This window comes from Bos mutus, chromosome 8 (assembly GCF_027580195.1).
Source record: "Bos mutus isolate GX-2022 chromosome 8, NWIPB_WYAK_1.1, whole genome shotgun sequence".
Classification (NCBI taxonomy): Eukaryota; Metazoa; Chordata; class Mammalia; order Artiodactyla; family Bovidae; genus Bos; species Bos mutus.
The window spans coordinates 105,498,890-105,516,318 of record NC_091624.1 but is presented as its reverse complement, the minus strand read 5'-3'; the positions used below and the strand labels follow the sequence as shown (position 1 = coordinate 105,516,318).

At 54.3% G+C, this 17,429-nt stretch overlaps 1 protein-coding gene across 1 annotated transcript; it reads right to left on the bottom strand.

The window, feature by feature from the left end:
• Positions 1-13,141: 13,141 nt before the first annotated feature.
• Positions 13,142-16,194, bottom strand: HAND2 (heart and neural crest derivatives expressed 2). Its single transcript, XM_005892186.3, has 2 exons — positions 15,565-16,194; positions 13,142-14,232 (listed from the first exon to the last, which is right to left on the bottom strand). The coding sequence occupies exons 1-2, from the start codon at positions 16,117-16,119 to the stop codon at positions 14,134-14,136; spliced, it is 654 nt and encodes a 217-aa protein (XP_005892248.2). The 5' UTR covers positions 16,120-16,194; the 3' UTR covers positions 13,142-14,133.
• Positions 16,195-17,429: the final 1,235 nt, after the last annotated feature.

Sequence of the window (17,429 nt, the reverse complement as noted above, 5' to 3'; positions counted from 1 at the left end):
TTCTGTTTGCTTTTCTTCCTTTCTTTCTTCCCTTTCCCCTTACTGTTTGGATTCAGCAACACAGTTTGGAGCCTTAGGGATCATTTGTTCTGCATGTGCCATGTCTTCTCTTTCATTGATACTTTAAAATTACAGTCAGGAGGCATCTCACACCATGACCAGATTGTATTTGACGTGAGCCTCTTTAAGTTCTTCAAAGCTTCCAGGGATCTGCCCCCATCCCCCAAGCCCTCCTGATCAGCAGAACAGATACAAATGGAGTAAACTGCAGCCTTCTGGATGCATAGCAATTCCATTCCTATTTGCTTTTCTATGCAGTAGGGAGCTCTGGAGGACTATTAAAGAAATTAATAACAATGAGAAAGAAACTGGACTGATAAGAGAAAGACTATTCACATACACATTTTGTATATTTTTGGACGGTGAAAGTGTACTGCCTATTCATGAGAAATTAATCTCGGAATATATATGATAGATGCTAGATGCTGAATACTATTAGACATAATATCATATCTCGAGTAGGAGGATCTAGAGTCCATTTATGGAGAATATTGGATTGAAAAACATGTAATAAACTTTCTGTTTTGTTCCATGGGTTGTAAGTTGGAAATCTGACCAGAAAATAGTATTTTAATGCAGAAGTATAGGGGCCTTCTGCTTCCCTGATGGCTCAGACGATAAAGAATCGGCCTGCAGTGCAGGAGACACAGGTTCGATTCCTGAGAGGGGAAGATCCCCTAGAAGAGGAAATGGCAACCCACTCTAGTATTCTTGCCTGGAGAATCTCATGGACAGAGGAGCCTGGAGGGCTACAGTCCCTAGGGTTGCAAAGAGTCAGACACAACTGAAGCGACTGAGCATACACACACACACACACACACACACACACACACACACACACACACATAGAAGTATAGAACTTTAGGTCAGGCAGAAGGTAATTCCTCTCCTGTTCTCAGAAATGAATATTTGCCAATTGAAAGCCATTGACTCATCCAGTTAAGCCAGATCACTACAAACACTGACTTGAAGGACTGACCAAACCCTCAGTGCCAAGGGGAAAGGCTGAGCTAGAACACATTTGAAGGACTGACACTTCCTAATAATGTTTGAAAATGGACAATTTCTTGTATAAGGAAGAGGATACCCTTTCTCAGAAATGGTTGCCTGTCAGCACATTCCCACTCTTACCCTTCTCAGGGTGGGCTGAACACGTCACAGTCGCAATCTGCCATTGCCCTAGGCTTTAACCAACTGCAAGATTCTTGTTAGGCTAATTCTACTCAGGAAGCCTACACCAAACAAGAGAGTAAAAATTTTTAGAGGAATGATATTAACTCAGAATATCTAATGATATTAACTCAGAAACTAACGGACCAACGAAGCAGTGAATTGAGTAACCAACCCACACTCCATCCCCAGATCATTAAATAGTCCCTGGATGCCAAAAAACTTTTAGTGAGAACTGCCATGCGCTTTAAAAAGTATGGATAAACAACAAGGACCTACTGTATAGCACAAGGAACTATATTCAATATCCTGTGATAAACCATAATGGGAAAGAAATTAACAAACATTGTAAATCAACTATACTTCAATAAAAAGTTTTTAAATGTGCAAATAAACAACTCCACCCCAACTGGCAACCCATCTCATCAGCTCACACTGGAACTTACACCGCCTGTAGCTTTTCTGGGGGCACAGTCCCTGATGGTAAACAACTGAAACCATTCCTGTGGCAAAGGTGAATTGCAAAATGAAAGGGACTTTTAAAAACTTTTATGTAAAGGTAGATTATCTCTGCTCTACTCACTCATGTTAATAAACAAGCCTCCCCTAAACACAGATTCAGACCCTCTTTTCCCACGAAAACAGGTGGTCATCTGTGTAATTTCTAAGGAGGTACTACTTGGTTATGTCAGAAAATGGGAGAGATTTCAGCAGGGGGGCCAGGAGAAAGAACAGGGCAATGTTTGTGAGACCCCAAAAGGTGGCATTTGGGGAAACCAGTGAAGCAGGAAGGGAAGGGAGTTGAAAGAGCCCTTGGTTTCTCCAGCTGTTATCGGCAGTTTGAACACGTGGAGTCAGGGTTTTCCAAAGACAAGGAATAGAAAGTACAATTCTTTCCCCCACCTCCCTTCACACCCACCTCCCTCTACCCCCTCCTCCTTCCACCCCCTCCTCCAGGCAGGTCTTCCTCCAAATGAATGTCTTCAGGCTGGAGAGTTTTCCTCCTGCTGGGAATGTGCAGAGGTCACTTTTAGAGCCAAATATCATCATTTAGTAAAACTCACAGTGTGGTTATGGAAGCAACAGAAGGAATCAAGGTGTTTGTGCTAAAAAAAGACTGCAAGATCAGGTCTGGCTGGGAGTGGGAATATCCAAACGGGTTCTTCATATTTCACGTTTTATAGACAGTCTTTTCCCTAAAGGATATACTTTCATTAGGTCATAAATGCACCAACAGATGAGAGAGGCAAGGAGGGTATGTGTGTGTCTGCGCACGCGCACGCCCTCTTGCCTTGGGGGTGCGGATAAGCGGGTCTTAGGAGGTGGGATCCTGGCCGAGGGTGCCCGCTGCCCACTCCCGCAGGCAGAGTGGAGGAGCCCTAGGAGAGCCTTCCTCTCTTCTGCCTTAGCTCTTAGGTTTCCGGTGGGTCCACCGAAGCTCCTAACTGCCCAAGGTCCAAGCATTGACTCGCTACAGGCCACAAAGCGGGTAGAGGGCTGACATGCTTTTTCAAGAGATTTTGTTAAACATTTTAACTCAGCAGTTTCCTTGTTGGGGCCTCTGTGCCAGAGCCTAGGAAGAAGGAAAATGGATTTTCTGGCGACTTTCACTTCGCGGTAGACCTGGATTCGAAAGATTTACCTCCTCCAGCACCCAAGAACTGCGACTAGGTGCCCTGCTCCAGACAGGACTGGGGTCTGCAGACGTGCATACCTCGTCACCATCCACCACCCTGGCTTTTTTCAGCCCACTTCTCCAAGAGCAACTGACATCAACTCGCCGCCTATATCGAGTCCTGGAGGACGTTTCAACCCGCAGCACTGATTTCACACTTAAGCAGTCGGTAGCAATTTTGAAATTATTGTATAATACCACCTGGATGATATATTGTCTGTCTAGGCCAGATTAACAAGCCACGCGCACATACATTATGTTTAAATCACACCCCGAAACGCGAAGAAAATGTTTCAGTAGGGATCTACATGCCGCAGAGGGAAACTGGAGCAATAATTATTTCCCTCTTTTCTGATTTCCTGTTTCTAAAGAAAGCACTGGTATCAAGGACGAGTTAGGTAATGTGAACTAAAAGGCTAGCAGGTCGCTGTCATTTAAGCCCAATCACAGTTCGTAGTTCAAGGAAAACTGCCTTTAATTGACACCGTGTATATATTCTTCTGCTACTCTCGGACTCCCCACGCAGGGACGCCCCCAAGAGTATTTATTTCTAGGGCTGGAAACAAAACAACTAACCCGGTCTGCCGCGTAAGAGAGCGTTCCAAGATGGACTGCCGGAGAAAGGCTTTTTGACCCCAGTGGAAATTAGTCATATTGACAGACGCCCGGGGAAGGTAAATTACCCCGCGCGCTGACGTTACGCAGAAGCGCGCCCGGTTGCGACTCCGCCTCGGCGCCCGCGGGGCCAGAGGCTCTGTTAGTCTCTCCAGATTCCGATAAATCCCCACTCTACTTCTCTGGGGCTGGGATTTCAACGTGAAGGAGACGGGGAGAGCGGTAAAAAGGTGCTAGAGAGGAAAAGGGCAAGAGTAAACCAGAAAAGTGGAGGGAAGAGAAACGCTGTGCGCCCAGGGCAACCTGGACCGAGACCCAGAGCAAAGGAGCAGAGTCCGCAGGGGAGGGAGGGGAGGAGGAGGCGGGGAGGGATAGGGCCGTGCGGCTCCCCGCTCCCAGGTCCGCCACTTGGGAGGTCCCGGCCCCAGCACAGGCCTGGCCAAACGTCCCCCCGGGAGGCTCGCGGCTCGGGCGGGGTCGCAATTACACCTCGGCTCCAGGCGAGGACTTAAAAACCGAACGACGGGGGGCTGCTGTCTGGAAGCAAGGCCCCTGCGGTCATCAGAGGGGGGCCAGGCCCGTGCACAGGAACCTTTTACAAGGCATGTGGGTACAAGAAAGAAAAAAAAAAAAATCAAAATAAACCACTTTCATCCAGCGTGGGCCGTGAAAATAAAAGCTGCCTTCTAAAGAGGGCAAGCGGGAGTTTTGAAATTCAGTGCGTGTTTTGCTATTATATAAAGAGTTTTGTGATTTTACCTGATGACCAGGGGAAAGAACTGTCAGATTGTTTTTCCCCAAGAGAGGGTTGTAATAGGGGGTTCACAGATTTCTCTCATCTTTTGTCCCCGGACTGCAATCAGCTGCATATATCCATACAGATCTTTATACAAAGTGTAGAGGGAATACTGAGAGACCAGGTTATTACTGACTTAAAATAGGACGTAGTGGTCCTACCTCTATTCTGAGTTTGCAGAGGGGGCAGAACGAAGAGAGTCTAAAGCATGACCTCTGATTTCATCAGAAGTTGCACCGAAAGATTCGGCTACAAAAGGCCCAGGTCATCAGGGCGCAAAGACATGGGGAAATGCGCCCAGCGGCTGCCGGGTGGGCGCCCAGATAAGCCCCGGCCAACCCTCGAGGTGCAGAAGGCGGTGCCTCCAGGGCAAGCCGGGGCTGAGGGAGGCTGCCAGCTCTCTTCCGACCCCCAGCACCTTGGGCCTGGCGTCTGCAGTATTTTTAGCTCCTCTCCGGGTTCCATAGAGACTCTTTTGTAAGTGGATCTGAGACTTTCCAAGCTGCCCTTACTCGGAGGGGTGTGGGAGTAGGTGGAGGCGGCTGCAAGGGTATTCTGAAGGAGAGACCAATGCCTTCTTTAAAGCAAAACTCGCTCTCTCCAGGTTTCTGTCCTTCCTTTTCTCTCTTTCGCCTCCGCCCCAGGCCCGTGGGAGCACGCCAAGTGCCTGAGTTAAGAGGTCTGGATGGTTGGGGTCGAGAAATCGGAGCAGAATCAGGGAGCTCCGCGCGCTCCGCCTTTCACCCTCTCCCGTTCCCCCCACCCCCCTCCGCCTGGGCACCCTTGGGAGGGGACAGCACCTCGGAAGGAATCTCCATCTCTTCCGAAGAGATAGCGAAGGGGCTGTTTAATTGTTAGATAAAAGTGTAAAGTAAGTCGAGTAGTTTCTGCAAAGGAGTTTCCAACTCCATGTGTGTCCAGGAATACGAAACTTGGGGCCCAGACTGGCAGCTCTCAAGCGGGCGGATGTTGATGGCTTGGAGAGCTGGGTCTCCCTGCGACGCGTCTCACCTGGGAGATGCCCTGGTTCACCTTCTGCCGCCCCGGTCCCCGCTACCTGCCCCGGTTCACGCCGAGCCCCAGAGGCTCTCGAGGCCGTCCGCACGCCCTTCCCGGTCCCGAAGGGCAGCCCCCGCCTCCTTCCCAGGCTCTGTACGGCCCCTGAAATTGTCCCGGCGGGCTGGACGGCGCTCCACCCGGGAAAAACGCGGGAGGGAAGCTGGGGGCCAGGCCAAGCGGCTCTGCTTCCTCCTAAGGTTCAGTCTCCCGCCCTCCCCATGCAGTCCACCCCGGCTGCCTGGGGTGTTCGGAGGGGCCCTCACGTCCCCGACGCCGCGCCCCTACCCACCGGATTGCCTTCGGGGCCCTTGGGTGCTGAGTCGACGGCGCGGCGCTGGGCCCGGCGAACACGAACGACCAGGGCCGCCAGTCTGCGCCGTTAGCAGCCTGGTAACCTTGCCGGTCTAAGATGCTCAGAGGAGGAGGACGTGCAGAGAAAAAAGAAAAGGAAGGGGTCGGGGCGGGGGGAGCCTAATACACACACACACACACACACACACACACACACACACGCAAGCAAGCAAAACCAACTTTGGTGTTGGACTTTTTCAGTTTCACACGAAGCGACCTGGAGTATCTGGAGAAGGTTTTTGAAGACGTTTAGGAGGGAGGGTGAGTTTTCGGCTGAGAAACTCAATCTGCCATACAGTAGCGGCCCCATCTGGGATCTGTCACTGCTGACAGCACCACAGGGCACCGCCGTGATCTTCTGCACAGCCTGCACTCCCCGGAATACCCTCCTTAATCAAAGGATGTCTGCGCGCGCCCGGGCTCAGCTGACCGCGCCGGGAGCAGAGCGGCTGGTGAATTCCACCACCACCCCCCGCCCCGCCCGCCCCCTCCCTCCCCACGGACAGAGCCCTGGCCCTCGTGTCTCCCTAGCACATTCATTAAAAGCGGAAAAGAGACAGAGGCTGATGTCATTGCTCTCAGAAGATCATAAACGTAAAAGAGTCATCCTGTGAGAATCCCTGAAAATGACTTTAATGAATAATTTCAGAGACAGTTATGGCTCTGGGTGATTACTGAGCGAGCATATGAAAACCAGATTTGCAAAGTGAAGGCGATGGTCAGGCGGCTCCGCGGCCACTTTCTCCCAGTAAAACCGCATCAGGTTTCTTTCATGACCAAGTTCTACTCACAGAATCAGTCTGAGTTTTCTTCTTCAAAAATAAAAGCAACACACAGTTTTTGTTTCCTGTGTGGCTGCCTTACCCTAAAGACAAAATGTCAGCTCAAGGCAACAACAACTCACTTTAAACAGAAGGGAATCCTGTACTGGCATAGTGGCTTACTTCTTTCCAGAAGGAAAGAAGTATTTACTGCCATCTTAATTTAGAATGATACCTTTTTTGGCCTCTTCTCTAGGCAATGAAGGTTGAAAACTCTCTGCCAGAGTAAGTGCACTATTTGCTCTAAGTTCTTTCAGCAGGGAGAGCAGCAAACAAGCAAACAGCAAATGACCCCACGTCCTACTGAAAACTGCACATCTCCCTGACTCCTGAGTTCTTGCTCACCAACGAACTGAAAGATGGTTTGGTGCTAAAATGAGGACTGACATTCAGAAACCCTCCATCTGGTCACAGGGAAATATCAGGTTGAGTCTGGTTGTTCAGGATTAGTTGTGCATTAAATATACTATTTGAAAAAATTGGGTTTTAAGTTGGGGTGGGGGCTGGTGAGTACCCTGTGATCCTTTCTGTAAATGGTTTAGCTGCCTGCAATCCTGTCTCCTTTGCTTAGAAATGGAAACAGGGATTCATTCTCTGGGCCTGTGGGCCACATTGATTCATCCCATTTAATTCAAGTAAAAGTTGATGCATGCTAAGTGCAAGACAGTATCACAGGAAGAAGTGATGTGTTTTTGGTTTTGTTTGTTTGTGAGTGGTCTGAATGACTCAGAACACAGCCTGTCTCCACTATTAAGGCAGAACCTGGAGAAGCCACTAACCAGCGCTGTGGGGAATTACTTGGTGTGGCCTCAAGCACAGATAGGTACACTCTTCTCCACTTATTAAGGATCCAATCTCTAAAAGCTTCATTCTCTATCCCCACACCACCCCCATATTTCCTTTCCCCTCTGCTAGGGATATGGGTGGGTGGGAGGGGGCGCCAATCTCTCAGTGTAATGCTTTCACCAACCTAGGAGGAAATGGTTCTTTTCCCTTCTAGATTACAAGACCACTTTGGAGTTTGCTGTACTGAGTTGCCTGGAAGAATTGAAGAGAGGTGAACGTTTGGGAAATTTTCTCAACTGCATCTTCTGTTTATTTTAGATACCCTTAGTCCCCAATAGATCTTCTCATCACTACTCTCAAATCACGGGATACGACTTCTTTTCCCTCTGGCTAAATTATCTGTAGCCTTTGAGTAAATGCTCAGCTTGGCCTTTGCAGCCTGTGCTGAAATAAATCACATCTTCTGGCTTTTTGAATCTTTGCTTTGCTTAGTTAAATCAAGGTGTGGGGCTGATCCATGATATGGCCAATTCTGTCCCAGGAAAGACTTTAAATAATGCAGTCCTGGCCCTCCCCCATGAGAAAGCCATCCCCACACCAATTGTCCAGTGTTTCACGTGGGCCCTCCAGAGTGCCATGGGTGAGGGGCTGGTTGCAGTGAATGTGTGTGGCCTTAGGTACTGGTTCCCTAACTCCCTGGGGGTGTCTTGAAAGCTGAAGACTTCAGGTCTTACCCTGACTGGCTGAAGCAGAATTTCTGGTGGAGGTGGGGCTGTATGTATAATTTTACCAGGTTCTTCAGAGATTTCCGATCACTAGGATGGGAAGCTCAAACCTAAAGGGTTCTAGAGTTGGATTCACACCAAAGATCAGGCCAGTGCCACAGGGCAGGAGGGTGGGAGGTCAGGGGTATCCTCCTCCCGGTGCAGGAATTACTTAAATATACCCAGCCTCTGCCCTGGGCACTGACATAGTAGGGAACAAAGCTGCCCAAGGCATCCTTCCCTGGCAAATTGTCAGGGTTTGTGTCAAGGACATCTCCTGCGCGGGGAAGGGGAGGCAGGAGAGAGTCCAGAGCCTCAGATCCTTGGGCTGTAATAGCAGGTGCAAAGACGGAGGCCTGGAGAGACCTTCAGTTCCATCATCAGCGTCTCCCAGGCCGCCCAGCTGGGCAGAAACTCACTATTTTGACTCGAGGGGTGTAAGGGTCAAACGGGTCCCAGGAGGACGACCCGTCCCCCCCCCCCCACCCCTAAGAGCCACCTCCTCCTGGCAGCCCGACCTGCATGGGCACCGCTGCAGGGGCCGCAGCTGTTGGTGTAGGAGAGCAGCACCTCAGCGCAGGGATAGCGGAGGAGCGCGCGGTCGGGTCAGGACCAAAGGCTGGAGCCTTTCCCAGGCCAGAAGCATCAGACGCAGTGGGTTGGCAAATTTAAAGTGGGGACGGGCCCCGCCGAAGCGTTCACCGGCCCCACCTCATCTCAAAAAAAAAGAAAACAAGAACGTCTTCTGCACTAAAAATACATATTGAGAAAGTCCCCGCGCACAGACGGGCGGCGCGTTCCAGCTGCCGGCCTGGCCCGGGTGGACTTGGCCACGCGGCCGCCGATTACACCCAGCTTGGCTGGGATGGCTCCGAGCCGTCTGCCCTGACGTCAGCCCGGCTCCGGCCGCGCCGCGGCGAGATAGGCAGCGCGGCTGAGCGCGGGCGCGGCGCTAATCACTCCCAGATGGCCCTAATAGCGGAGATAAAGACGGACGGAGCGGCCGGGAATAAATTTGTAATCAGGGCTCTACCATCTGATCATCAAAGCGGCCCAACTGCTGGGAGAATTGGAAGGGAATGTGCGTGTGTGTATAGCGGGGGAGTCGGTTCAGCGGAGAGGCGGGGGCGCGCTCCTGCACCGGGGCTGGCTTGGGGAGGGTGAGAGGGGACAGGAGAGGACGCTCGTCCGTGTGCCTGGGAGTTCCTGCCCCGCGTCCTTGGACGGCCGACCCGCCGCCGCCTCTAGGGAGCTGAGCCTGGCCCCGGGACACCCGCTGCAGGCTGTGCGCGCTCGCAGTCCTCCTCTCCTAGAGCTGCCCCTCTCTTGCCAGTTAAACACTTGGTTCCCCCATTCATCCCCTCCCCCCGCCCCGTGGACGTAAATCCTACAGCTCGGCTGGGCTTCCGGGGAAGCGGGCTGCCCCCGGCCTCGGGGCCTCTCCGGGGTCTTTCCTCCGAGGGGTGCGCGGGCTTCCACAGGCCTGGGCCCTCGTCGGCGCCCCCTCCTCGCGCGAGGATGTGGATGGACCCGAGGAGTCAAGCCGGGTCGAGCGAATGGGTCTCCTCAGGTCAACAGATTCGGACAAGACAGGCGGCGCCTAGGATCCCGATGCAGCCCTCCCTGGGGCACAGGCCCCGCGCCCCTCTCCTGGGCCACTCAGCTCGTCACCTACCGCCAGTCCAGTGTCCAGATGCAGGCGCGTGGGTGGGACTCGCGCAGAGGGAGAGCGCGCGCGGCAGTGGAAGAGGAAGTCGGGAGCCACTAGCGCTGCTGAAGACAGGAAACGCTGAGCTGTTTCCCGCGCTTTGTAGAGCCACGGCTCAAACGCAGCGCCGGCTAGAGTGGTACCGCGTGCCTAGTGTACTGCCGCTGCACACACACGCGCCTCGGGCCCTAGCAGCTGGCTCCGGTTTTCTCTGGAAAACTAGTCTCTCGGAAGCAGCTCACATGCTTCCTTCGACTCTGTATGGCTTTGCATCTAGCTGTCTCCCTCGGCTCCCTATCCAGCGAAGTCCGGGTGCACACAACTCACTCCTCTGGCGACCTCAACCACGCCGGCCAGTCCCGGATGGCGGCCAGCAGTGATCCAGGTGAAGGGGCAGGAGTCCAGACGCCCTCCAGCCCAGACTCAAACGCACATTTTGTTTTCCAAGGGGCCTGCCTGCAGGCTCTGTCCCTGGCGCCAAGCCTGCGCCCACTTCAGGCAGGGCGGGGACGACCAGGCCTCCTGGTCGTGCTAGCCCAAAGAAGGGCAGCTTAGGTGAGAGGCTCACCTTTCCTACGTGCCCAGACCTATTGGCTAACAGACTGGGTGGTTGGGGTCGCCCACCGACCCCCTAGAGCGTGGTCCTGGGATTCAGAAGGCAAGAACTCCCAAGTGATCTTGCTGTCATCTTCTTGGCACTTCCACCTGAAAAAAACTCTGAAAGCCACAGTAAGTGTCCTGTCCTGGCGAAAAGTTCTGGAAAATTGCGGCTGGAAACAGGGTGTGTGGTCAGGTACCCCTCTGTCGAGTTTCCCAAATTACTTCCCAAGAAGTTGAGAATGGGTCTATTGGACACACGCGCGCGGGCGCGCGCCCGCGGCGGCGAGCCCTCGGCCCGCAGTGCTCCAGGGTTATCAGGCGCTCGGCCTGCGCGGCGGTCTGGGGCCCGTCCCTGACAACCAGATCCACCATCAATTTACCTTCCGCCGCCCCAGCTTCCCATTTAGCTTTTAACGTCAAATCCTGCATTTTTGTCGGCTCCGGCCTGTCTAGAGAGCTTGTGATTTCGCTGCAGGAGTGATTGCTTTTAACAAAATGGCAGCAACCACATTATCCAAGCAATTAAAACAGAGGCCTTTTAGCCAGTCCCACAAGGCAGGAGCTTGGGGGGAAAAATTTTTTTTTTTGGAAGCAAAGGAGAAAGGGAGTTAAAATGGAAAGAAATGTGTAGAAGAGAAAAGCATGGAAGCGTAGAAGAAACGCCTGCCTAGTCCACCACTTGGTGCCCTGGGACTTGACAACGTGGGACGACATGTGGGGTGTCTTGCGAGTTGAAGCGTCAGGTTAGGGGGATCGGCACCCCCCTGGGTATCGGGTCTGCTGGATGTCTGGCCCGTTGGGGTTGCCGGTGGGTTGGAAGGTCCAAGTGCTGGAGGTGTCCAAGCACTGGAGCTGCAAAGCCCTAGGAAGAGGCGCGGACAGCGGGCAGGAGGGCAGCGCGGGGGCCCAGGCCAGACAAAAGAGGCTTTTCTGGAGCGCGGGTTTAAACGCACGTGCAGCAACCCGCGGCCTCGTAGCAACGGTGCTGCCGGGTGTTCTGATTCCCTCTGCTGGCTTTTAACAGACCAGAGAAAGTGTTAAACCCCCTAGAAATGCGTTAAGGCCCAGATGGCAAGGAAGACCAGCCAGCCCAGGCCCGCACGGGCACACAGGCACGTGAAGATAACTCCTGTTTTGAAAACCTCACTTCCTCCACCACCATACATTCCACGCCCTTGGTAAAAACTCCTTCCCTCCACCAGTAGGTTCTGGCATCTTTTCTCTAGAACGGATTAGCGTAAAGACGCAAAGGGCGGCAGGAGAGGGAGGGAGCCACTCGGTCAAACGGACAGGAATCCCAAGAGTAATAGAAAATCAGGGCGCGCCTCCCTCCGCCCCCCAGCGCTATAAACAAAGGCAAGTGTCTGTAAACACAACCCTGCGCCCACCACGTCGGCCCAGCGCCCGCTGACCCGAGGGGAGAAAGTTCAGATCGCTTTGGCCGAGTTGTTCTAACCCCGCGCCCTCACGTCGTCCGCCGCCCGCAGAAGAACCCCGCAGCGCCGCTCGGAAAGTCTGCAGCTTGGCTCTAGCGAACTCGCCGGGGGCCCCGGGGGGGGGCTCAGAGGCGGCACCGGCCGGAGTGGGACCCCTGGGATGTAGGGGGAGAGTCAGTGCCCGGGGCCGGGGTGCGAACGAACATCACCCTGAGGATGGGTTCCAAGGTGGAAACCCTCTGGCAAGCCGCCCTCACAACAGATTTGAACGCGCGGCGTCTCATGAAACAAAACCGCTTTTTAATACGTTTTGCCTTTCTTCTCTCCCCCCCTGCGTACTCCCAATGCTTCCTCCTCCGCTCCCCTTCCCCAGCCTGCCGAGCCCTTTACGGCACTCGAGCTCCTCCAGCTCCTGGAGCAGAGATTCCGCTCCGACCAGGCCCGCGGGCGAAGGAGGCTGGAGACTTCCTCCCGGGAGGTGCCTAGACTCCCCGAGCCCGAACCTCCGGCCGCGGGATCAGCCCCGGCGGCTGGCAGCGGGGGAGGGAGCCCTTGGGCGGACTGGCCTGCGGCCGGGAGGACTACAGACACCGCGCGGTTAATATTGAGTTCCCTATAACGCCTTGTAAATCTAGCGCCAGCTTCACCCCTCTTTAAATCCTCGGTCGAGTTCGCGATTTCTTACTTGACGTAGAATTCCTTGTTACCTAATCATGGACTTTTTCCGAGGGCCCTCCCCCTCCCCCGGGCGGCTCAGAGGAGTCTCCCCCCCGCCCCCTCCACCTACCCCACATCGAGACGACCAGCAAAAACCTCCTCTTTTCCTTTCTCCTGGTCTTTTTTCCCCTTTACTTGGATGAAAGCCCTATATTTTGAATTAAAAACCCTAGACTAGCTCCTGCGGCTGCAATAAGGGCTAGGTTCCTCCCCAAAACTCCTCCACCGAAAATGGCTCCTCCAACAAAACCCGAAGCCCCTACCGCATGGCGTCTGGTTGATTTCAGGTTGATTTCAACCAGGACGACTTTCCACCTTTGGAGCATACGGCTTAGGCCTCTCTGCGGCCCAGACTCTCCTTCTACAGACCACTTGGTGCTTTTCTGGACGCAGAGACAGAGGGAAGGAGGCAGGACTCATGGAGCCCAGGCCCTTTGGCAGGACTTTCACCAAGGACATCTCTTTTTAAAGGGCTTCCTCGCCAGCCCTGCCTTCAAGGTTGCTCACGTTGATGACTGATCCGAACCACTGACTGTATCAAACAAAGTTAGAGGCAAACACGATAATTTAGTTTACTTCTGAATATTTTAAATATAATGAAAACAAATATAACAGTTTTGTTTTCAAAACTCTCTTGAGGTATCAACCATTAAAAGATAGGGGTTTTGTAAAAAAAAAAAAAAACACACAGTGGTTTATTGAATACTTACAACGTTTACACCTTCAATATTAATTCCACTTAATTTTAGAGGACGGAAGTGCACAAAACAAGGAGCTGTTGGAAACATCTTCAAAGTGGGAACCACATCAGGTGGAACTGTGGCGCTAGACACTTACCCCCAACATACATGATAATAGTGGTGGTTTAGTTGCTAAGCCGTGTCCTACTCTTTTGCGACCCCATGGACTGTAGCCCGCCAGGCTCCTCTGTCCATGGGATTTTCCAGGCAAGAATACTGGAGTGGATTGCCATGTCCTTCTCCAGGGGATCTTTCCCACCCAGGGTTCGAACCCGAGTCTCCTACATTGGCAGGCGGATTCTTTACCGCCGAGCCAACAGGAAAGCCAAACGGACATGTTAGCCGCCCGTTTTCTGCTTTGAAATAAAACTTTATAATCCCCAGGAATATTTATATCCGAAGGCCAAGTATTAAAGATACACTTCACATACACACTAGTGTCCCGCTGTCTTTATCTGGAAGGGTTTAGGTAAGTGGAGAGGGAGCATCGCTGGTGTCTACACAGCAGGAGGAAACATTCACAAACAGAGACTCTACAAGACAACGACGGGATCCCTTACCACGAAGGAGTGTCCTCTTCATATTAAAATACGGAATGCTTTTCTTCAAATATCCACTTTTTTTTTTTTTTTGGAGGGGAAGGTGGGGATCGGATGCCTCGAAGGGGGGCAAAGAGAGGGAGGCACATTGCACATAAATAAACCGGATGATCCAAATGCAGGAAGTCCTCAGAGCGGAGCACGCAGAGCTTGCCTGGAGTCCTGGGTCTGCATCCAGCTCCTGGGCCCTGCTGGAGCTCTCCTTCTCTTCCTCCTCCTCCTCCTCCTCCTCTTCCTCACTGCTTGAGCTCCAGGGCCCAGACGTGCTGTGGCCAGCCCGTCCGGCCTTTGGTTTTCTTGTCGTTGCTGCTTACTGTGCTTTTCAAGATTTCATTCTGGGCAGAGAAGAGGTGAGGTGAGGGGGAGAAAAGTAGAAAGAGAAAATCAGAGAGGAGATCCGGTCCCACGCAACCCCCACGCTTTCCCGGCCAGAGAAGACAGTGAAAGAGCCAGCCAGGGACCGCGGGTGGGGTGGCCTCAAGTCCCAGCCCCTGCAGAAGAGCTAGGAAGGCTGGCGCTGTCCTAGTTACTGCCCAGGCCGACGTGCAGCGGCAGCACTCAACTCCCAGGTCGGCGAGTTTATAAACAACCACCCGTTTTCAAGTCGTTTATGGAGGAACTGGGGGCCTTCTCTCTAACTCCAGACGTAGGGGCGCGATCAGGGGTCGGCGCTCAGTCTGGTTTCCCTGTTTTCAATCGCAGTCCCAGACCCGCGCTCTAAGGCAGATGGGGAGAGGTGCCTCGGCCTCGGCCTGGGCCTGTCCGCCCAAAGCCTCCTAGGCCTCCTCCAAGGCCTCTGAAACCCCGGGCTACAGGAGATCCCTCGACTTTGCAGCAACAAAAGCGCCAAAGGCCCCAAGGAAGAAAACCTCGACAAATGGAATTATTTTCCAGGCTCTTCATGGCAGTAGCCCTGCTCTAAACTCCACCACCTATGGGCACCTGGTCAGGAACCTGAGAAAACTGATTTTCAGTTATAACTTTGTGTTACTGTTCAGAACAATGACAATGACTATGATAATATTTACTATTTGTCTTAAAATGTAAAGGCCCATGCAAACAAAAGCAGAAATACGCAGGAAGAATCCTCATCTGGGAAGTCACGTTTTAACATCACTGCCAGAGAGAAACTGAGCTGAATTTTGAAGTACTTATGTTCACCTTCACGTCTTCCCGGCATAGTAATCAGAACCACAGCAAAAACTCTTAGAATCAGTGGCTGCCTGGTTCTCAAGAAGAGGAAACGCAACCAGTAGTGAAATAACTGGAATCAAGTGCTTCTGAGCAACTTATTTTACAAACATCTGAAAGCAAGAGCGGACTGGAGGCCGAATGAAGGCTCGAAAGGACGAGGAAAGAGGGGTCCAGGCCAGTACGATCGAAAGATCAAGCTGGAGTTCGCGAGGCCCGCCCTAAGTGCCTGGGGGCGCGGCGATAACCCGGGAAGAAGATCGCCAGCGCAAAACATCCCTCTTAACCTCCTCCGCATGCTGACACCCTCCCCCGGCCTCTCTGCTTCTGCGGGACCTTCTGACCACAACCTGGTGCAAGCAACTTGGCTCAGGGCGCTGCCAGAGAACGCGGCGGGCCATCGTTCAGCCCAGCTGGAAAGAGACCGGGATCCCCGCTCCCCCGCACCCCACTGCCCTCTGCCGCCTGGTACTGACCAGCTCCTTCTTCCTCTTCTCTTCTTTCACATCTGTCTTCTTGATCTCTGCCTTGAAGGCCTCCGCCTCGCCATTCTGGTCGTCCTTGGCCAGCAGGTCCATGAGGTAGGCGATGTAGCTGGTGGCCAGGCGCAGAGTCTTGATCTTAGAGAGCTTGGTGTCGGCGGGCACGTTGGGGATGCACTCACGCAGCTCTGCGAAGGCGCTGTTGATGCTCTGAGTCCTACGCCGCTCCTTGCGGTTGGCGGTGCCCCGGCGCTTCACCGGGCGCGGCCCCCCCAGGCCTGGGGGCCCAGCGCCCGGCGGCACCCCCCCGTAATGGGAGTGGTCCAGGCTGGCGGCGCCGCTGGCGTACTCGGGGCTGTAGGACAGGGCCATGCTGTAATCGGGGGGCGACATCTCGGGGTGGCCGATGAGCCAGCCGTGGAAGTAGGGGTTCTCCTCGTGGCTGCAGCGGCTGGCGGCCGCGGCGGCAGCAGCGGCGGCGGCGGCGGCGAACGGATAGCCCTCATGATGCACCACCGGGTGGTGGGGGAAGCCCCCCACCAGACTCATCTCGCCCTCCGCGCCCCTCCACGCGCCCCAGCGTGCGCGCAGCCCTGCCGCGCCCTCGGCCCGGGCCCCCGCTTCGGCGCTCCGCGGCCTCCCCCACCCCCCACCCCCCAGCCCCCGGGCGCCCGGGCCGGCCCGGCAGCCGCAGAGGGGGCTGCTGCAGCCCGGGCCCCGGCCCCCCGCCTGGCCCGCCGGGCCCGCCTCAGCAGCGCCGCGGCCGCCGGCTCCCCATAGGGCGCGGCGAGCTGGTCCCGGCACCGTGCGCCCCTGGCCGCCGCCGCCGCCGGCTCCCGCCTTGCTCCACGGCCCGCGCGCAGACTCCTGCTTCCCGGGCGGCTGCGGGCAGGCACAGTCCTCTGGAGCTCATGCAAAGGTGCCCCGGCTCCCGCGGGGCTGCTCGGTGGAGTCGCCGGGCTCCGCGCCCCGGCCGCGTGCCCGGCGCCGCGGCTACTCGCAGTCCCGGGGCGAGTCCAAAGCCGCGGCTGGAGGAGCCGGCCCGGCTCTGCAAGGAGGCGGTAGGGTCGGCTGCTCACTGTGAAGCTACCTCCATGCGACCCTCCTCTTCCCGCCCCTTCCCCTCCCCCCCACCAGCCTGATCTGGATTCTTGTGCGCTTATTGTTTTAATGAAATTTTTGGTTGTTGTTTTGGTCCTTGAACGTGATTTTAGCTGCGAATAACGTGTTCCGCGCTCCTCTCGGGCTCCCTCGGAGGGTTTTCAGAGAGGTCTCAGTGCATCCATTTTCTCAGATCCTCTCCTTTCCGGGGAAGGATCTGGGCCCTGCAGGCCCCTGGAGCGCGAAGGCGGCGGCTACGGCGCTGAGGGCTCTGCGCGGCGGCCGTGGGAGCTCCCGGACAGCGGCGGCGGCGTCGGCGGCGGCAGTTCTCCGGTACTGGACGCCGTAAGGGGAGGAAGCGGATTTTCCCAGCAAGATCTCCATGTACAGCTACATCTTTAGGGCCGCTCGGGTTAATATATGTCGTCAGAGGCTCCTCACGCCAATCCCGGGGCGGCGGGGGCGGCGCCTCGCGCTCTCCGCAATAAAACTTTTTGATGTTCTTGTTGCTAATTGCCGAGGTCCTCGTCCAGGATTGGCTGCCCCTTCATAACCAGAAGATAATTAAAACGAGGGTGGGGGGAGCAGGGTTAAAAAAACTTTTTTATCAGCCGGAGGTTAATGCAAGTGTTTAACAGATGCTTCACTATTAAATATTTTCCCCCCAGGTCTCAAATACTGAAGAATCTTAAACCAGGTACGGTATTACTCCGCTTTCTTTTCTGGTTAAAAAAAAGGAAGCAGATACTGCTTTTCGA